The 22689-nt window shown below is 46.8% G+C and overlaps 1 protein-coding gene across 1 annotated transcript in view; it reads left to right on the forward strand.

Moving 5' to 3' along the window:
* The first annotated feature begins 6610 nt into the window (after window positions 1-6610).
* RHBDL2 (rhomboid like 2) overlaps window positions 6611-22689 on the forward strand; it is a 21872-nt gene continuing 5793 nt past the window's right edge. The window contains exons 1-2 of the mRNA XM_032792249.2: window positions 6611-6667; window positions 12963-13216. Coding sequence (XP_032648140.1) covers window positions 13007-13216 — 210 coding nt within the window. The 5' untranslated portion in view covers window positions 6611-6667; window positions 12963-13006. The remainder of the gene's footprint in view (window positions 6668-12962; window positions 13217-22689) is intronic.

Consider the following 22689-nt stretch of genomic DNA (forward strand, 5'->3'; position numbering starts at 1 on the left):
CTGTTGGTCACTGGTTGCTGCCATGCGGGAAAAATGCTCTGTGCGTTAACCCTGCCGTGCCACAACGGTGTCCACTGTTGCTCCGTGCGGGAAGCTGTGCGTTACTCTGCGTGCCACACGGGTCACTGTTGCCCATGCGGGAAACGCTCTGTTGCATTACCCTCTGCGTGGCCACACGGTTCCACTGTTGCTCCTATGGCGGGAAAATGCTCTGTGCGTTACTCTGCGTGGCCACACGTGTCACTGTTCTTCTGTGCGGGAAATGCTCCTGTGCAAATTACCTCTAATGTGCCACAATGGTGTCACTGTTTGCCTCCATGCGGGAAATGCTCTGTGCATTACCTCATGTGGCCACATACGGTGGGTCACTCGTTGCTCCATGCGGGAATTGCTGCTGTGCATTACCCTGCGTGGCCAAGCACGGTGGTCACAAGTTATTCCTCACGGAGCAACAGAGACACTAGGTCAGGGGCGGCAACCTCCGAGGCAAAGAACATAAACGCTAGCCGATATTAAATGGCACCGCGCTGCCTGCCGGGACTCCAGTGTGCTATTAAAGAATCCTGCGAGCAAGACAGCAAGCCGCAGGGTTCCGCACTCCCGGGCTGAGCACCGGGCTGAGCGCAAGCCACCGGCCCTCCCTCGCCTTCTAACCCTCCCCGGATCCCCTGACACCTCGCCGCAGAGCCTGCGGGCAGGGGGCGCGTTCCCCGTGGGGCAGCGTTTGGCTCTGTGGAAGATGGAAAGATACTCCCGCTGTCTGGAGCCGCTGCCAACCATGGGCGCAGCATTCTGAGGGGCAGGCTGGTGCGCTCCACCAAGGATCCCGGGGGGTGCTAGGGGTGGGTCTCGGGGGCGGCAGACAGAAGCAGGGGGGTGATGGGGCATGGAAATTCCATAGGGTCCTGTCCAGGGGAGGGGCTTGGATAGGGGTCGGGGGGTCAGGGAACAGGGAGCAAGGTAAGGGCTTGGGGCCGTTAGGGTGAGGGTGAATCTCTGGAGGGTGTCAGGGGACAAAGAGCTGGGGGGGTTGAGAGTCGGGATTTGGGGGGAGCAGGGGTGTGCAGCAGGGGTTGCAGGCAGGAGGGAGCAGGGGGAAGGTTGGTATGGGTCAAGGATTTGCCTGGGGCTCTTGTCAGGGGGCGGGGGTGTGGATAAGGGTTGAGGACAGTCAGGAGACAGGTAGAGGGTAGCTCCTAGGGGGGCAAGTCAGGACAAGAACAGGGAGGCCTTAGATAGGGATAGGGTCCTGGGCAGTTAGGAGCCAGGGGTCACAGTAAGCGGGGTAAGTCAGGTGACAAGAGCAGGGCGTTCTGAGGGGGCAGCCCCCAGACCCGCCTGGGCCCTGTACCTCCCTCATACACACCCAGCTCTCTGTTGACTCCTTCACCCAACACGACCCAGCCCTGACTCTGTCACCCCCACACATACCCAGTCCCCTCTGCCCTGATACCTGCCCCCCTCACATGCCCCCAGTCCTCTGCCCTGACTCTCGCACCCCCCACATCCCATGCACCCGGCACATCCGCACCCCCACCCTGAGCACCAAACAGGAGCTCCTGCACACACCCCCCACATTCCCACCTGCACCCTTCACACCAAATGGGAGCTGCCCAAGTAAGTGCCCCCACACCCAGACCTCCTGCCCCAACCCTGAGCCCCTTCCCTCATTCTAGCTCCTGGCCAGACCCTTCACCCCCAGCCCTGTGCTTGGTCCACTCCCACCCTCAGCTCAGTGCAGAGAGAAAGAGAATGGGCCAGAATCAGGGAGAAGGTAGGTACCCGCTGTATGTGGGCAGGGCCGGGATTCCGGCTGGCAAGAGCCAGCGGATGGAACCCCTCAGCAGCAGTGGGCTGAGCCGCTCAGCCCACTGCTGGGCTGGGGTCCTGGCCGCCGGCCCTGCACAGCCCACTGCGGGCCTAGTGGAACAGAACCCCAGACCCTAACCCTAAACCCTAACCCCAACCCTAATCCTAACCCAAACCGTAAACCCCAATCCAAACCCTAAACCATAACCCAAATCCTAAACCCTGAACCCTAACATAACCCTAACCTACAATAACCCTAACCCCTACCCTCACCCTTACCCTGACCCAGACCCTAACCTAACTCTCACCCTACCCCCTGACCCCTACCCTCACCCTTACCCTGACCCAGACCCTAACCTAACTCTCACCCTACCCCCTGACCCTACCCCCTAACCCCTAACCCTAACCAACCCTAACCCTCACCCCAAGGGCCCTACCCTTAGGAACCCTAACTCTAGGGCGGGGAGCCCAAGCCAGAGGAACCCTAACCCTAGCTCCAAGTGCCCTACCCTTAGTAAACCTAACTCTAGCTCCAAGTGCCTTGCTCTCAGGAACCCTAATCCTAGGGCAGGAAACTCCACGCATAAGAAATGTAACCCTAGCTCTAAGTGCCTTACCCTTAGGAACCCTAACTGTAGGGCGGAAAGGCTCACCCATAGGAACCCTAACCCTACCTCCAAGGGCCTAACCCATAGGAACCCTAATCATAGGGTGGGGCGCCCTACCCATAGGAACCCTAACCCTATCTCCAAGAGCCCTACCCATAGGAACCCTAACTCTAGGGTGGGGCACCCTACCCATAGGAACCATAACCCTAGTCCAAGTGCCCTACCCATGGGAACCCTAACCCTAGGGCAAGGTGCCTTACCCATAGGAACACTAACCCTAGCTCCAAGTGCCCTACCAATAGGAACGCTAATCGTAGCTCCAAGTGCCGTACACATAGGAACCCTAACCCTAGGGCGGGAAGCTCTATCCATAGGAACTCTAATCCTAGCTCCAAAAGCCCTACCCTGAGGAACCCTAATGCTAGGGCGGGGCGCCCAACCCATAGAAACCCTAACCCTAGCTCCAAGTTCCCTACCCATTGGAACCCTAACCCTAAAAGTAATCCTCACCCTACCCCTAAACCTACCCCAACCCTAACCCCTAATCTAAACCCCTAACCCTAACCCCAGCCCAACCCTACCCTAACCATAACCCTAACCCCTAAATGTAACCCCTCACCCTGACCCTAACCCTTAACCTAAAACCTAACCCGAACCTGAACCCTACTCCTAACACTACCCCCATCCTCACCCTACCCCTCACCCTCAGTCTACCCCTACTCCTAACCCTACCCCTTTCCCTCACCCTGACCCCAACCCTTATCCTAACCCCTAACCCTAACCTCACCCCCCACCCCAACTCATAACCCCTACCCCTCACCCTAACCCCTACCCTCGCCCTCACCCCAACCCCCTAACCCTAAACCTGACCCTGATCCTAACTCTAATCCTACCCTAACTCCTTACTCTCACCCTAAACCTTACCCCAACCCTTAACCCTCACCCTCACCCCAACCCTAAGCTAACCCTAACACCTTAACCCTAACCCTAACCTAACCAACCCCAACCCTCCCCCTAAACCTCCCCTTCCCCCTCACCCCACCCTGACCTGACCCTAACCCAACCCAAACCTAACCCTGACCCCTACCCCTAACCTCCTGACCTTACACCTAACCCTGAACCCTAACCCCTAAACCCCACCTTCACCCTACCCCTAATGCTACCCCTCACCCTCACCCCAACCCTTACCCTAACCTCAAATCCTAACCACATCCCCACCCTAACCCGTAACACCTACCCCTCACTCTAACCACCCCCCCACCCTCACCCCTAACCTTAACCCCTAACCCCAACCCCTACCCTCATCCTCACTCCAACCCCCTAACCCCAACCCCTAAACCTGACCCTGACCCTACCCTAACCCTAACCCCTCACTCTCACCCTAAACCCTAACCCTACCCTTACCCCACCCCTAACCCTTAACCCTTAACCCTCACCCTCACCCCAACCAGAAACTAACCCTAACTCTAACCCTATCCTAACCTAACCCTGGCCTAACTAACCCTAACCCCAACCCCTAACCCTAACCCTAACCCTGACCCCTACTCCTAACCACTACCCAAACTGTAACCCCAACCCCTAACTCTAAACCCTAACCCTTAACCCCGAACTCCTAACCCCAAAACCTAACCTTAGAACTCCCCCTCCACCTCCCCCTAACCCTGACCCAAACCTGACCCTAACCTCTAACCCAGCCCTAACCTAACCCTAACCCCAACCCCCACCCTACACCCTCCCCTACCCCTGACCCCTAACCCCAATCCTAAACCCTCACCCCTCACCCAACCCCTAACCCCGACCCCGACCCTAAACCTAACCCCTAATCAAGAGGATTGAGATGTGCGATTCTCTGCTGCATCATGGCCAGCTGGAGATGGGTGACCATATTTCCCAAAGGGAAAATGGGACACCCCCAGCTACTCACCGGAGCACTCTCCACCCCTGCGTGAGGCTGTTGCTGATCTCTGGAATCCGTCCTGCTTCCTAACCCCGTGTGAGGCTGTTGCTGGTTGCTGGAATCCTGCCTGCCCCCTACATGCTGGAACGCTGCCTCTCCCCTCCCCAGCCCTGCCTCCCCGCTGCATGGGGCTGGCATCTCCACTCACCACCCCCATATGTTCCTTTACACCACACCCCCCACGTTTTTGGCAAGAGTGGGCATTTGTCCTGTTTGCTCTTGCCAACTGGTCAAGTTGGCAAGAGCAAATGGGACAAATGCCCATTTTTGCAAAAACAAACAAACAAACAAACAAACAAACAAACAAAAAGTCAGGCCAACAGGGACAGGGCTTAAAAAAGGGACTGTCCTAGCCAAAATGAGATGTATGGTCATCCTAACTACAATTTGAGTTATGTACTGAGGGCTGCTGTGGCAGACACAGCATATCTCTCCCATGAAATCAGGCCCCCCTCAGCACCTCCCATCAGTGGCATGGGTGCTACCTGCTCCTCTGACTTTTCTCTAATTGTGATGCCACCTGCTCAAGGCACAGCCAGCCACAGTAACTTCCGCTTCTGGCTTCACACCACCCTTGTCCTTGAAATGGGAAGCCCTAGTGGGGCCCCAGCATAGACCACACAATGGCTGATGGGAGAGGGAGGCTGAAGAACACTACATCTTCTTTGCAATACAAGGTAGAAGGGCTAATGTGGGGAACCCTGGGATTTCTCCCCCTAGAAGGGAATGTGGTCCTCATCCTCAGAGGCATTGACTATGGGATTTGGGGATGGAGAGATAAGGGGAGGGAATAAGGATGCCTGGAAAGCATGAAGGATTTGGGGTTCCCAGGTTAATACAGGAAGCAGGATGGGATGCAAGGGTTTAGGGAGTGAGAGTTCCTGGTGAAATGGGGGAGTGTCTTGGAAGATTAGGATGTGGGGGTGCCTGAGGGATTGGGAACATGGTGTGTCAAGATGGGGGAAGCAGGAGGGATAAATGGGCCAGGGGAAGGATTGGGATAGGAATTTGGGGGTGATTGGAGTGTGGGGAGGATTGTTAATGGGAGGTTCGGGATGGGGAGGGCCTGGGGATATTGAGGATAAGGGTGTGGGTGCCCATGGTAGAGGAAAATGGCGTATTGAAATAGAGGGATTGGGGATGGAAGGACCTGACAAGGATTGACGCTTCAGTGGGGATGGGAGGGGTTGAGGTAGTTTGAGAGGAATATGCTCAGGGAAGATAGGGAAGTGGTGAGATTTGGGATTAAAGTTGACACCTCTGAGGTACAAAAAAGTCAGGATCTCTGCAATGATCCTAAGCCAGTAAAACTGGACAGCCAACAGAGTGTACTGAGCACCTCCCTGGATTTCCCAGAACACCTACCTCAAAAAAAAGGATGATCCTGGGAAAATTTAGGTAGCAACCCAATTTTGAATTAGGGATACCTGGGGTCTGATGGAAAGCATAGAATGATGGTGCTACCACTCTGTTGGTGCCCTGCAGCAGAGCTGGATTAACTCTCCTGTGGGCCTGGGGCTATTAGATTTGGTGGGGCCCCTGGGGTTTGGAGTGGGGCGGTGGGCTCAGGCAGGAGATTGGGATATGGGAAGAGGTGTAGCACCAGCTTGGGGGTTGGTTCTGGGGTGAGGCCAGGGATGGGACAGGAGGTTGGGGTGCAGGAGGGGTCTCAGGGCTGGGGTAGGGATACAGGAGTGGGAGTGGCTGCTCCTGGTCAGCGGTGCAGCAGGGCTAAGGCAGGATCCCTGCCTACCTGCCTGCCCAGGGTCCTGTTGCTCTTCTTCCCCAGACGGCCAACGCACCCAGCCCCTAAGCAGAGGGGCCAGGCCACTCTGCGCGGTGTATGCTGCGCATGCCGGCAGGCGCTCACCTCGCAGCCCCCATTGGCTGCTGTACCCAGCCAATGGGAGCTGCGGAGCCGGCGCTGGGGGCGGACGCAGGACGCATCGATTCCCTGAACACCCCTCGCCTAGGGGCCGCTGTCCTGCTCGCAGTGCGGAGACTTGTCGCTGGCCGCATCCAGCCTGCGGCCCCCGCTTAGCCCTGCGCTGAGGGGACCGAGGCTGGCGGCAGTTTGGACAGACGGGCGTGCGGCCTGGCCGTTCGTTGTGAGGGCGTGTCGGAGGTAGCCCGCCCCGGGAATGCCGCTGAGGGAGGCTCCTCCTGGGGCTGCCACCAGGGCGGGCCGGGGCCGGGGAGCGGCTCCGGGGCTGATGTTACTCTGCAGAAGTAGGAGGGGCTGGCGCAGAGACTTGGAGCCGGGAGGCGGCGGCGCCGAACTCGGAGCAGCCAGGTAGGCCGGAGCCGAGTCCCGGGTCCGGGGCAGCGTCTGGAGGGGGCTGGCGCGGGGGCGGACCGGCTGCAGCGGTGCGGGCTCCGTGGTAGTCCTGTCTGGAAGTCGGTGCGAGTCCGTGAGCCATGAGGTAACTTGGCGCCTTGCCCCCCGCGGGGAGCCCTTGAGCGTCGCTGAGCCTCGCCGGCCGGGCTGGAATTCAGCTTCGGTGACTTTACTTGGTTCAGCTTCTTGACCTAAAACTCCCCAGAAACCCTTCCTGGGGGAGCTGCCCAGGCCGTTGAGGGGACAGAGCCTCTGCCTCCCCGTTCAGGGCCAAGCACCAGCCTCTGGCTGGGGAGAAGCGAGTGTAGTGCAGTCATCTGGGGGTTTTAGGGTATCCCTGTAAAAACGGCTCCTGCACAGAGAGCCGCTCTAAGGGATGTGCCGTGAGGCTGAAGAACATTCCTCTCAAATAGCCATGTCACAGCGTTTCCAGTCTAAACATATCCTTTCAGCGTGTACAGCCGCAGAGTGCTTGTTGAATGAAGTTAGTGGGTTTGTAATTATAATGGCTAGTATTTCTAAAAACCTGTCAGAGTTCTAGGGTCCTGCAGTTGCTTTTGTTCAGTGCCAGAACCACAAAGACATTCCACTGGCAATATTAAAAGAACATGTAAAATCTAGACTAGAAACCCGTAACAAATACAGCCCAGATAAACTAATAGTGGTTTTGGTGAAAGGAGATTGAAAAGTGGGTGGAGAGGAGTTTTTTATTTAAAAAGAAATTGGCCATAAAGACATCATATTTTCTTAAATTTACATTACACTGTAGACAACTGCTTTACCACAGTGGTAGTTGGACCTATCCAGTGTCTGAGAAACACATTTAAAAATACCTTATGCCTAGAGTGTTTACCACTCCTATCCCACAAGCTAGATCAGAGTCAGTGCTTTGAAGTACCTTTTCTTAGGATCATCTGGATACTATAACGTGTCTTTTAGTATGTCAGTAGTTGTCATTAATGCTTGGAGTTACTACTGAAGTAAAATTTCAGCTTTGGCTAGGGATTGCTCTGCTGCTGGAGCACCATTTTGTTGCTCTTTAAAAAGAGGTGAGACTGAGGGTATGTCTACACTACAAAATTAGGAAGAACTCGGTAATTCTCTGCTGAAGGTTCTGTGGCAGAGCAGCTTTGTTCCTTCCCCCCATTGTAGGAAACTTTCCTGCGCCATTTGACAATCACTTGTGCTGGGACCAAAGCGGCACATAGGCAAGCAGCATAGAGAGCAGGGCGGAAGTCACAAGCATGAAGTAGATGTACCCTTGTTTCCCTGCTTGCCCTTAGCAGTGAGATGTCTGCTAGAATGACCCCTGCCTGTGGAAAAGTCGGGGAGAATTTTAGATCTTTTTCCATAGACTGCTGCACCACGAGCCTTGCAGAGAGTGTGTGCTCTTTTCCCCATGTGGAACAACCTTTCCCCGCAACACTCACCATGCCTTGGCTGTTCATGGATATTTGTGCCTGGCTATGGTCAGTGAAAAAGTGATTGCAATGTTGCAAAAGGTGAATTTAACTGAAATATTACAATAGTGTGCATGAATTTAAACATCCCGCTTCTGTGCATTGTCCCCTGTACTTCACCAGATGTGGCCTTAAGGAACACCCCACGCACCCCTTCCGAGCTTCTCCACCAGATAAGAAAGCACCCAAGATGCAGCAAAGAAGACATGTTCTGGGAGGTATTGCAGGGCTTCAGTGCAGAAAAAAGGGAACATAAGGAGTGCTGGGAAGCCAAACAGCAGGACAGAAAAGAGAATCAAGCGTTTAAGGACGCAACTGAGAGGATGATTCAAGTAATGGGAGAGCAAATGTAGATGCTACAGTCCTTAAGTGCTGTAGACAGAGCAGATCAGTCTCTCTTTCACTTCGCCCCCTTGGACAACTTTCACAATGATAACTGGACTTGCACACAGTTGTGAAATTCTCTTTTCCTGGTTCCTCCTTTCCCATGAGGCATTTGCATGTGCTGTTTCTTGTTCAATAAAATCAAGGTTCTTTAATAGTGAATCACCTTTTTTTTTTTTTTTTCTCTACAAATTGAGATTGCAGGCACTACCAATACATGCACAGGCATTATTATCATTGTCTTACAGGAATATAAGGCCCAAAATGACACCATTGCGTCCTAGGAAAACTAGCACCTGTGACAGAGATATACAATATTGGTGCTCATTGTCAAAGTGCTGCCTCAAAGTCTCCCTGATTCTAACTGCCCCCCTCTGGGTTCCTCTGACAGCCCCGGTATCTGTCTGCTCAAAATCAGCAGCCAAGTGGTCTGTTTCAGCACTCCACCCCTGAGCAAACCTTTCACCCTTAGCTTCACAGAGATTATACAACATACAGCACGTGGCTATGACCATGTGAATATTATCCTCATTAAAGTCTAGCCTGCCATAAAGGCATTGCCAGCGTGCCTTTAATCTGCCAAGTGCACATTCAACTGTCATCCGGCACCTACTCAGCCTGTTGTTGAACGATTTCTTACTGCTGTCCAGGGGTCCCGTGTAAGGTTTCATGAGCCATGGCTTAGGGTGATGTTGAACATCTCGTTTGGAAAGAAAGTCCCCTGCTTGTAGCTTTCTGTATAGGTCCGTGTTCCTGGAGATACACCTTCCCAGACCACCCCGTGTTGATGTCACAGAAATGCTGTCGGTGATCCACAAGCGCCTGCAACACCATAGAAAAGTACTCTTTCCTATTGATGTACTCTGTCGCAAGGTAGTCTGGTGCCAAAATTGGAATATGTGTGCCATCTACTGCCCCCTCACAATTAGGGAACCCCATTTCTGCAACGCCATCCACTATTTCATGTACATTTCCCAGTGTCACAGTCCTCCATAACAGCATGCGATTGATTGCCCTGCGCGCTTCCATTAACACAGCCCCAGCGGTCAATTCCCCACTCCAAATTGATTCATGACCAACTGGTAGCAGTCTGGAGTGGCCAGCTTCCACACAGTGATTGCCATATGCTTCTATACCAAGAGGGCAGCTCTCATCCTGGTGTCCTTGTGCTGCAGGTCTGGGGCAAGCACCGCGCACAGTTCCAGGAAGGTGGTTTTCCTCATCTAAAAGTTCTGTAGCCATTATTTTTCATTCCACACCTTCGTGATGATGCAATCCCACAATTCAGTGCTTGTTTCCTGAGCCCAAAAACAACAGTCTACCCTATGCAGCTGCTCTGTGAATGCCAAAAACAATCTAAAGTTGCTCCAATCCATGTCATGCAGAAGGTCAGGAATCTGCAAGTCTTCTTCAGCTAGGAACTTGATTAACTGCACTGCCATCCACAATGTCTTAATGACAGTTAACAGAGCATAAGAGAGCAGTGCAGGACCCATCCCTTCCCAGAAAGATGCCGAGGTGCACAGCAGAGAATGGCTGCTGCAAAAATGCCACAAAAGAAGGACGTAAGTCCATGGATTGCTGGGACACAAAGCAATGCATCACGGGGCATTTAGCCTGGTCCTAAGAAGTGCCATGATCATAGAATCATAGAATATTAGGGTTGGAAGAGACCTCAGGAGGTCATCTAGTCCAATCCCCTGCTCAAAGCCGGATGAACATCAACTAAATCATCCCAGCCAGGGCTGTGTCAAGCTGGGCCTTAAAAACCTTTAACAATGGAGATTCCACCACCTCCCTAGGTAACCCATTCCAGTGCTTCACCACCCTCCTAGTGAAATGGTGTTTCCTAATATTCAGTCTAGACCTTCCCCACTGCAACTTGAGACCATTGCTTCTTGTTCTGTCATCTGCCACCACTGAAAACAGAAGAGCTCCATCCTCTTTGGAACCCTCCTTCAGGCAGTTAAAGGCTATCAAATCCCCCCTCACTATTCTCTTCTGCAGACTAAGTAACCCCAGTTCCCTAAGGCTCTCCCCATAAGTCATGTGCCCCAGCCCCCTAATCATTTTCGTTGCCTTCCGCTGGACTCTCTTCAATTTGTCCACATCCCTTCTGTAGTGGGGGGACCAAAACTGGACATAGTACTCCAGGTGTGGCCTCACCAGTACCAAATAGAAGGGAATAATCACTTCCCTCGAACTGCTGGCAGTATTCCTACTAGTACAGCTCAACATGCCTGCCGTTGGCCTTCTTGGCAACAAGGGCACACTGCTGACTCATATCCAGCTTCTCATCCACTGTAATCCCCAGGTCCTTTTCTGCAGAACTGCTGCTTAGCCACTCGGTCCCAAGCCTGTAACAGTGCATGGGATTCTTCCTTCCTAAGTGCAGGACTCTGCACTTGTCCTTGTTGAACTTCATCAGATTTCTTTTGGCCCAACCCTCCCAATTTGTCTAGGTTACTCTGGACCCGATCCCTATCCTCCAGCATATCTACCTCTCCCCCCAGCTTAGTGTCACCTGCGAACTTGCTGAGGGTGCAATTCATCACATCATCCAGATCATTAATAAAGATATTGAACAAAACTGGCCCCAGGACTGATCCCTGGGGCACTCCCCTTGATACTGGCTGCCAACTAGAGATCGAGCCTTTGATCACTACCCGTTGAGCCCAACAATTTAGCCAGCTTTCTATCCACCTTATAGTCCATTATCCAATGCATATTTCTTTAACTTGCTGGCAAGAATACTGTGGGAGACCATATCAAAAGCTTTGCTAAAGTCAAGATATATCACATCCACCATTTTCCCCATATCCACAGAACCAGTTATCTCATCATAGAAGGCAATCAGGTTGGTCAGGCATGACTTGCCCGTGGTGAATTCATGTTGACTGTTCCTGATCACCTTCCTCTCTGCCTACCCACATACCTAGCGACAGAAGTTGTCAAGCTGGACTGTAGGATAGGTACCCACAGTGCAATGCTTACATTGTTGATGGTGCCCCCATTGTGGATGTGATCTGCTAACCAAGGGAGCAAGTGTGAACATGAGATTCCGATTTCTATTATGTCGACTTTTGGTTGTTGCCGTCACTTTTGTCAACAAAAATTAGTAGTGTAGACATGGCCTAGGTCAGAGACTTTCTAGTAAAGAGTGTGTAATTGATGTTTCTGTTGCTGTGCTTTGATCTAGTGCTTGTTTTTAATAGTAGAAAAAAAACAAAAGATAAGCAATTTACTTTCTGGAACATTATTTTCATGTGATTGATTTCTTTTTGGATCAAGGTGAGGACAAAAATATTTGCAAAATCAGGGACAGCTGAGAAGCGTGTCTGAGGGAAATTATATTAAACACTTCTGTCTGCAAGTTACACTGAATTACAACTAAATAAAGGGACACTCAACTTTTTGCCTACTATTGTTACAAGAAACACTTAAAATGGCTGTCTAAAAGATTATAGAGATATTTCCTTTTTGAAAATGCATTTACATTGTGCATCTGACAGCACATTTGTATAATCATTTTTACCATTCCCCACCTCTCCTTTGTGCATCTTTCACACATCAACTGGAGAGAAATATTTTGTAATTGTAAAACCACAAAATTGACAGAGATATGTGGGGGATGGGTGTAGCACAGAAACAATGTTAGTGTATTTTAACTGATTACGTTTCAAGGTGACTGTCTCCATTTAAGCAATCTATCTAATAGAAAAGAAATCTATAGAGTATATCTGAAAAAACAGAAAGGGCCAGACCTATACTGGCAGAACCTAGGTTGTGGGACTCCAGAGACCACAGTAGTGACAGTAGCTGACAAGAGTCCCCAGCAGTGGTCTGGACCTGGCTGGTATAGCATACAGCGGGAGAGACTTGATTCAGTGCATTTCCAGGCAATATCATTTGAAGCCATAAATAAAGCTGCTTCCGTTTCACCCTATGAATCCCAAATGGAAGGGGTCAGGGATACTGCCTCCGGAGCTATAGAGGATGCAAATTGCTGCTACTTTTGCATATGATTTGAGGTAATTGAATGGGTCATTAAAAAGTTCATGATGGTTTTCCCTCCCCTAAAAATAGGGATTTTTAGCCATGTAATCTAGCCAAAGTCAATTTTTAGTTAGTTGTATTGTGCTTACCATACATTCCTCTGTAATGTTACCTGGAAGCAAGAGTCTTCAGTTCTGTCTTAATTGTTGTGTAGTGTTGCTTTGTGCTGTTAGACAATAGGTAGAGTGATTGATAAAGTTTGTAAAGTGCTTTGGGGAACCTTTCTGGATGAAAGGTGATGTGTAAGTTTGTCATCATAGTGCTAGAGATTAATCTTATAAAATTTACCAGTCATCTGAATGTTGTGCTGATTGTGTGTAAAATAGTAACCTGTATGTTTGATAAAACAGGTTTTTGCAATTCCTAAGTTTTTGGCCTTTTCCGAGTAAGTAATATGGAGATGGAGAAAATGAACACGGATATGTCTGGTGAGGAGGAAGAGAAGGAAAAAAATGAAAGAAACTCTAGAGTTTGTACTAGCTGTGACAAGATCCATGAGTCCATTTCCAAATGGATGCTTCCCGAAAATGCCAGAAGAACCTACCTGGAAAGAGCAAACTGTATCCCTCCTCCTCTCTTCATCATTTCCATTAGTATAGCTGAGGTAAGAGTTCTTACCTGGTAACATTGTAAATGTTTGCACTTGTCTTTCAATGAATGCTATTATTTTACAGGAACAACAGTCAAACTGGAATTTAGATTATACAAATTGCAGTTGTTTCACTTTAGAGTCAAGGGCTTCTTGTCTGTTGTTCTGCACTGGAGTTTGCATGTGATCATAAAACACACTGAATTCAGAATTTTTAACTTACTACTTTCTCATTCATTGCACATATGAAGTCCATATTGCACCACTATAATACCCTATATTTCAGTTCCTTGTAAGTCTGGCAAATTTTAACCATGCAGGCTGAAATCTTCCATCTCTGGTTTCTGTTTCATGTTGAATTTTTTAAAATATTTGAGCAAAAATGGTTCAGCATCAGAATGAGCTTAGTGGAGAAATAAACTATTTTACAGGGGACAGTCCAGAAGTGTCCTAACTCCATGAAAATCCACACTCATTTGGCCAGTTTAAGAGCCTCTTAAAGTTGGTATGGGCACATGCGCAGCAGAACTTGTTTTACACTTGGTGATTACGTTTCTTAAAATCCTAAACTGAACTGCATGTGCTCTACTAGAGTTCTTTTAAGGGGTCAACAAGCATGTGGACAAGGGGTATCCAGTAGATATAGTGTACTTAGATTTTCAGAAAGCCTTCACGAGGTCCCTCACCAAAGGCTTTTAAGCAAAGTAAGCTATCATGGGATAAGAGGGAAGGTCCTCTCCCATCGGATCGGAGTACCTGGTAAAAATGAAAATAGGAAACAAGGTAGGAATACTAATGGTCACTTTGCAGATGGAAAGAGGTAAATAGTTGGGTCCCAGGGCACTCTGACTGGGCCAGGCCTATGCAGTATATTTAAACGGATCTGGAAAGGGGTAAGCAGTGAGGTGGCCAAAATTTGCGCTGATGATTACAAAATTCCTCCAAGATAGTTAAGTAGGCAGGCAGACTGCGAGACTACAAAGAATCTCTCAAAGTGAGTGCCTAGAACAAAATGAAGAAATCAATGTTGATATATGTATATGGCAACATTGAAAGAATATACTTCCAATTATACAATATAAAATGATGGGGTAAATTGGCTGTTACCATCCAAGAAAAGAGATCCTTAGAGTCTTGGGGATAGTTCTCTGAAAAACATCACTCATATGCAGCTTGCACAGACAGTCAAAAGCGACACAGAATGTTGGGAATCATTAAGAAAGAGATAGATCAATAAGACAGAAAATATTCATGATGCCTCTATATAAATCCATGGTACACCCAGTTCTGATATATTGTGTGCAGATGTAAGTCACTCCCAAAAAGATATCATTGGAATTGAAGGTTCAGAAAAGGGCAACAAAAATTTTTAGGAGTATGGAACGGCTTGCCATATGAGACAGATTAATAAACTGGGACTTTCAGCTTGGAGAACAAGAGAATAAGGGGGCGTAATGATGGAGCCTATGCCGATCATGAGATGTGGAGAAAGTAAAATGTAGGAAGTTTGAGTTTACCTCTGCCTCAATATTACAACAAGAAGTCCTAAGGGTCAGCAAAATGAAATTAATAGGGCAGCAGGTTTAAATACCAACACACAAAGGAAGTATTATTTTACACAGTGTACAGTCAACCTGTGGAACTACTTTCAGAGGAAGTTGTGAAGGCCAAAAAAAGTAATCTAAGATAAGTTCATGGGGAAGCGTCCATCAGTAGCGATTAGCCAGCGATGGACAGGGGATGGTGTTCCTAGCCTCTGTTTGCCAGACAGCTCAGGAATGGATCACTTGATGATTTTACTGTCTGGTTCATTCCCCCTGGGGCACCTGGGCCATTGCCATTGTTGGAAATCACAAATATGACTAGGGTGGACCCATTTGGTCTGACCCATATGGCTGTTTCTATTTCCCAAATTTGATGCGACGCTCAGCTGTCCCTCCCAGTCAAAATACTCCTTTGCCGAGGGATAATGCCAAACTAGGCTGTGAGCCCAGGAGTTTGAAGTCCTTGCCTCTTCTGCTGATGGTTATTAATTGGTCACTTCTCAATCTATATCCAGCAAGACCTCAACCTATAAAGTATTATTCCCCATTTTATATGTGAAAGTACTAAAGGATCTTAACATTTCAACAGCCACTGTCTGGCAGCAATCGACTAAAATAGAGCATCTCTGTCGCGAAGACTCCCAGTTCAGCCCACTTATCCAGCTGTCTCTACTGAAAGTATAGGCCAAATGTATTTTGGTTATGCAAGTCCTGCATACCCAGTGCCTAGAAAATGAACCAGGAATCCTACTTTGTCCTGTGGTCTAGCAAATATAATGATTGGAATTTCTCATTTTTTCATCTTGCTTTTTTAAAGTCCAGTGTTTTGTATTTGTTTCTGTGTGAGAGTGTAACTGCTCTGACTGTTCGAATCCTGATCCAGCAGAAACGCAGCATAATCCTTATCCATTGAAGTCAGTGGGATTAAGAATATGCACCGCGTCATAGACTCCTTTAAATCTTGGTATTGTCTCAATTTGCGTGCTGCTTTTGCATGCTTACCCTTGTTGTTTCCATGTGTGTTCTGACCTTCACACACAGTTGTGTGTTAGTGAATAATGCATTTCTGTATAGCAGCAAGGTTTTGAAATCTGCCATGAGACAATTCCTATATCAAGGATTTTTGAGATTATGGTGGAACCAAATAATTTTATATTTTGTAATCCAAATCGTTTGTCAGAAAGTTGTTAAAGTCCCTCTCGTTGTTTCCAGCTGGCTGTATTCATTTATTATGCTGTTGGAAGCCCCAAAACAGTTGGAATCACGCTGGATACAGATGTCTGGACAGTCCTTATTTAATAGGCCTGACAAAGAGGGAAGAAGCTTTGGAGTATTCATGTCGAGATATGCTCTAGGCATGGCTGGGTAGTAATGTACAGTGGACTCTACAAACAGTCAACCTGTGGAACTTCTTTGCAGAAGGAGTGTTGGTGAAGGCGAAGACTAATAACACTGGGTCAAACAAGAACGAGATAGTTCATGAGGATCAGGTCCATCAATGTATTGCCAGGATGGGCAAGGATATGTGGTCCCTAGCCTCTGTTTGCCAAGAAGCTGGCATGGGCAACAAGGGATGGATCACTTGTTGATTACCTGTTCTTGTTCATTCTCTCCAAGTACCTGGGCATTTTGTTGGCGCAGTTTTGGAAGGACAGGATACAGGCTATAGATGGATCTTGGTCTGACCTCGTCTGACCGCCGGCATTCTAAGGTCCTAAACAGGTTTTTCAGAGAAGCCAAAGAGAGTTCAGGTGTCATTCCATTAGGTTCCTATGACAAATCTCAGTCTATGTCCAAAATGTATGTATTCTTTAGGAAAATGGGAAGATCTTACTGATAAGATTTATGAAAGATCATGTGGTCAGGAACCCTAGTCTAAGGTCAGTAATGACAAGAAGAGTCCATCTAAGTGGAATCCTGCCAGCACACTTCTGCAGCAGTGAGGTGTCCTCCATTTGAAAACCTGACCTAATCCATCAACGTTTCGTTTGCGAGATCAGTACAAGGTAGTAAGAATAGCATGGGCTGTAGTATAGTTTTAATCCTACTGAAAGACGGTACAAACAAGGGCAACAAAACATGATTAATAGGCAAGAACGCTTGCATATGAGGAGAGATTAAACCAGACTGAACCTGTTGCAGGTTTTGAAGAGATGACTAGGGGAGTAAGATTAGAGTCTATAATATCATGTTGGGGGGTAAGGGGTTTGGGAAAAGAAAAAAAAGGTTTGAAAAAAATGGGGGAAATGTTAGTTACTCCTTCACATAAGCAAAGAACTAGGGGTCACCCCATAAAATTAATAGGCGCACTTTAAAACAAAAAAGAAAGTACTCGTCTCACCCAATGTGCAATCAATCTTGGAATCACAATGCTACGGGTCAAAAGTACAACGGGTTCAAAAAATAAATTAAAATAAGTTCATGGAATAACACGGTCCATTCAATGGTTATTACCAAGAGGTCAAGGTTGCAACCCATTCTTTGAAGTGCCCTAGCCCATCTGACTGCAGAAAGACTGGGACGCACAACAGGGAATGGATCCCTCGTTGATAATTGCTCTGATCTGTTCTATCTCATCTGATGCATCTGGCACTGGCCTTTTTGAGACCTGTTCTTCATAATCTGTAGTCCGGAGTTCTGCCTTCACCAGAGCGGCTTACTCGACTTATATGCAGAACTTGGCCCTTCCAGATCCAAAGCATCAGCCCTGCTCCCACCCCACAAAAGTAAGGCTTACTTATTTGAGTTACTTCTGAGTATATAATTATAACAGCTTTTATATTTGGTCTTACTTAACTTTGTAAAAAGATTATTTTGGCTGTACGAAATAAAGCATGCCCCCACGGAGTGCTAGGTAGAAAGATGCTTCTCACTATTATGTTTACTTAGTTTGGATAAGTGCTTTAGAATGATTCATGTTGATTAATAATTCATTTGATTTCAATATACAGTTTCTCCTTGCAGGCATTCACACATTTTAGCAATATCGTCTTTCTGCAACTTATATTTGGGATCCCCTTAGAAATGGTCATAAAGGGCATCGGTTAGTCTGGTGGATCTCGCAGGAGTGATTGGAGGCAGTGATGTATGGGAACTGGGTAAGCTTAAATAAGAACTGTTGGTATCAGAATAATCAAGTATATTATTGCCACATCCCTCTTCCTGAGAACAGGACATCAAAGTGGTTGGTAAACTGGATTGTGTAAACATAACCGTTCTCTGGTGCACAATGTTCTGGACTCCAAACTTTTACCGGTAATAAAAGCTAAGAAAACAATCCTAGTTCCACTCCCTCGGTGTTTCTTTCACTTATAGCAGTTCTCCCTTCCAAGTTTTTTAACACTCTAATTCATCCAACAGAATAATAAATTCATACCAACTGTTTGTGGACAGTATTATACAATTAAATTTTGAAATGATAAGTAATTGAATTAATATCTCAATGGATAGTGAACTGTTATTTAATTATCTGGCTATCTAAGGTGCCCAGTTTATGGGCTCTAGAAAATAGGCACGAGATTATGGTCCTGTAAAAGCACATCTTGAAGTTGGTTACGGTTGTGCTGTCTTCAGTTGTAATTCGTTAGGAACTGGGCTACACTAGCGGGAGGGTATTGAACTAAGATACGCAACTCAGCTACCCACTATTTCTTGAGCTGAAGTGAGCATCTTAGTTGACTTACTGCTGTGCCTCATGGAGGTGAGTCGACTGCCGCGGCTGCCCGTCACGCGCGCTTACTCCTCCTGCTGAGGTGGATGTACACGGGCGTCGATTAGCAACCGGTTTTACGCATACCAGATAGACGTGAATAAAATCGATGCCCCGATCATCGAAACTACCTGCCGATCGCGGCAGATAGTATAGACTACCCTTGAATAAAAGAGCTGCCTGTTAATTCTAAATAAAATAACAATGAAAGAAGCAGAACAACATTGTTCCCCTTAATCTATTACTCCATCTCGACCAGAGAAACAAGACTTGTCTCAATCCGACTGCTTCTAATTCTAAGTATAATGGCTTGGTTACCACTTTGGTGCTGTTATAATACTTCCTATTAAGGCTGCCAAATCCTGTTGAAATGATAAGACGATGCAATAAAATCACTATGATTAAATAAATAGTAGCTTTTTTAATTGACAAGTGTTCTGACTGATGAAAGGTGAACAATTCCTCTCAGGGGACATTTAAAATGGGGAGTATAAGAAGTTGTCTGATGGACAGTTATTGCAAAATTCTCAAAACCCTATACCATGCATTCAGATGGAACTGCATTCTGTAGGTTTACATATCTCAAGCATAGCTCAGCTGAGAGATCTTATCGACATTGCAGTGCTCCCTTAAGGAGGCCATTCATAGGTCTGGAGCAATGTTCCCTCTAATTTTCCATTCAGGGTGGCGGAATTAATTTGTTATGCTCAGCAACGCAATTTGAGGTAATGTCGATGGTGTAGCCACGGTAGAAACAAAACATTTATTACATAAACCTGTAAAGGGCTGTAAAATTCCTCAATCTGACTTTAGGCCAGCCAATCCTCAGCTGTGTAAGCAGCCAACACAGTAGTGGGACTACTTCTGTTTTACACATGCTGAGGATTCGACCTTCAAGTGTACATATAGAACGGCTTCCCTTAGTCACTATTGCAACGGGCATAGACTGGAACGTCTTATGCACATAACAGCTTCTGAACGAGCAGAAAAAAAATGAAATCCTATTGTGCAGACCCATATTAGGCGTGAGTTCCTTTGCTCGACGAATTTATCTGGTGCTGGCAGGGTAAGCTTGAACCTAAAGTGAAATCTCACCCAAATGAAATGAAAACCGTATGCGATGTCTTGAAGGTATTTTTCTTATGGTTAAATGTAGTGATGTGTAGTTGCATGGTTTTGTATAAAATTCTTGATTCAGGAGTAGATCAGACTCAATAAGGTAATATTTTTGGCAGATAAAAACGCTTTACCCATAAATTGCTTAAACAGAGGCCACAGAACAAAGAATAGAAACATTAATTGCTGTAACACAGATCTTCCTTAAAAAAAGGGGGCTGGAGCCAAGGGAGAAGGACCTGTCCCATTATAGTCCTGGAGTTGAGACTGAGGGAGAGGTGCCTGTCCCGTCCTGCCACAGCCACTGCTGGAATTGGGGCCAGGGGGCAGAAGATGTCTGAGAACCACCATTAACACTAGTTTAAACCTCCAAGTGACCTGTGCCCATGCTCAAGACATAATAAGGTGAAAAACCCAGGGTCTCTGCAATCTGACTCAGTGGGAAATTCTTCCAAGTCCAAATATGGTGATCCACAGTTTAGAACCCGTGAGCATAGTGGGCAAACTCACCAAGCCAGAACACAGCAGGGAAAGAATATCTCTGTAGTAACTTCAGAGCCCCCGTCTAGTGTCCCTCACCAGCTATTGAGATATATTGCTGCTAGCAGTTGGATTTGCAAACATGCCATTGGCAGTTCTCATCCTACTATCCCTCCACTAATCATAACTCAGCTCATACCAGTTAGGCTTTTTCTCCATTGCTCACCTGAAGTTGTGAACTTCATCCTCCGATAGGTTAGAAACCTTCATTGAATTTTGAGCCTAAACATGTTAATGGCCAGTTTATACCATGTTTATTCTCTTGTGTCTACATTGTGCTGTAACTTATAACTCTTCTCCTCTCCTGGTATTTATCCGCTCTGATGTATTATACAGAGCATCTATATCTCCTCATCTTCATTTGGTTATGGCTTAACAACCAACCTTTGAGTCTCCATCTCATAAGCTTGTTATCTATTCTCTGGCTTATCACTAGTAGCCACTGTTCTGCAAACCTGTTCCAGTTTGAATTAATCTTTCTTGAAAGATGGGAGACCAAATTGCACACACTATTGCAGATGAGGAATTTATCAGTCATAACAGTACTAACACTCTCTTGTCTACGGGAATAACTCACGCTGGTGCATCTAGGACTTCATAGCCTTTTTCATGTCCGGCATCACATTGGTAGGGTATAACACTTTAATTGGCACTTATTTCTTCCTGTTTTCCATTCCCCGTTTCTAAAATGCTCTGTCAATCTCCTGTAATTTCATGTTGTGATGCTTGATGCTCCTTGAATGAGGGTGCACGAAAATGTCATCTTAAAGTTCCATTAGGACCTAGTTCTAAGGACATTTCGTCTTTTCAGGGTTCCTTGGCTAGTCAGTCTGTGATCCCCCAGGCTCTCGTAGGGGCTTCAGGAGGAGTCGATGCTCTCATTGGAGGATACTTATGATGTTTAGTGGTAAGGAAACAATCAGAAACGCACTGAAAAAAAACCAAACAGATTCTTTGTGGATCTTTATATACGTTTGGATCAATTCTATTGTGTACATATAAAATGTTCAGTTTTTTCAGCAAAGAGGAAGAATTAAGGAAAATGCCAACTCCTCACATACATATATGCTGAACAAACTGTTCTGTCCTTGAGAATCCAAAGCTTCATAGATGCTTTTTGCTATTAAAGAGGAAAAAGTGAAGTTTAAGCAGAGTCATCATTTCTTTCAGCCAGTGACATACGCTATAGAAATGCGGTGTGATCCCATGATAGTGGCGAAGTATTTCCTGTCTCAGCTAGGGGCGCAAAATCAGAAATGAAAAAAAAAATTTAAGAAATCAAGAAAAAAAACCGCATAGTGAACATTATGGAATAACGCTGCAAACAACACAAAAAACAAAAACAAACAACCCTAAACTCTAGGGCTCAGTTAGAACTTGACTGCATGCCCTGAAGCATGAGGGTTTGTATATTCACCTTAAAAAATAATTTTAGCTAGATCATTCATGTACAATATCTAATTGTACTTAATCTTTTTGGGTGGCAGTAGTTCAGCTTAACAGGAACTTTAAACCTTTAGTTTAATAAATCTCTATGTCTATCTCCCACACATACCCAAAAAGGCAAATACAAACCCCAGCTTAATCAAACTTATATGTCTAACATATATCTGGTGACCTCAGCATTGTTTAGCCACGACATACTTCCAAATGCGTGGAATGTTGACAATCAGATGTCTGGTCTCCAGATAATCAAGTAAAAGCACATGAGTCTCTGCTTAAGGTTGCAGTTGAATGTCAAGTTTTGACAGCTTGGGTGACATATGATTTTTTTGGCTGCCTATGGAGAATGGAAGTGAAAACCCGTATGGAGTGTCAGGGAGCACTTAATCACTAAGTAGGGAAACAAAGGGTGGAAAGGAGTGCAAAGGTCTCTCCGCAGTAATTTGTTAGTTCTTTCTTTTAAGATTCAGAGAAGTGGTCCCTGCTAACATAACCTACTGCAACTAAACATATTTTTGTTTGCTAATTAACGATTTGGCTTCAGTGATCTCTAAGGGGCGGCAGAGAAGCTGACTGTATCGGGTGGCTTTAAAAAATGATATAGTTTACAGTCAGTCCAAAAGTGGGTCCTGTCTTTAATGCTAAACATTGCTTAAACATTAGTTCATGGAAACATCATTCTCAGCACATCTTCTCTTAAGAACGTTCAGTAGCAGTCAAACCTTCTTTTCTGTGTGATCACAGGCAGTAGAATATCTAAATGATACTTATAAGAGTATCACATCACCAGCAGTTTCAAGTAAACAAGAGGGGGCCTGTTCACGCAATAGCATTGAGGCTCCTACCACCAAAGGCAATGAGAGGCTCTAAAAATGGTATCTTCTGGGGTAAGGCAAAAACATTGCTTGCTGATAATCATTCTCAAGGCTGCAGTACGCAGATTGCGCATCTTTTAATTAATTTTTATCACAAAAGGCATATAAAAGGACATATGTTTTCATTATAAATAAGGAAGACTGTGAAAAGGTGTAATAGCAGTGGTCTAGTGGTTAAGCCCTGTTGTTAGGGTTTGGGCATGCCACTTCATTCTTTGCCATTCAGTCCTCATCGTTAAGTGGGGAGAATGACACTGACTC

This window comes from Chelonoidis abingdonii, chromosome 25, assembly GCF_003597395.2.
Source record: "Chelonoidis abingdonii isolate Lonesome George chromosome 25, CheloAbing_2.0, whole genome shotgun sequence".
In the NCBI taxonomy this organism is placed as follows: Eukaryota; Metazoa; Chordata; order Testudines; family Testudinidae; genus Chelonoidis; species Chelonoidis abingdonii.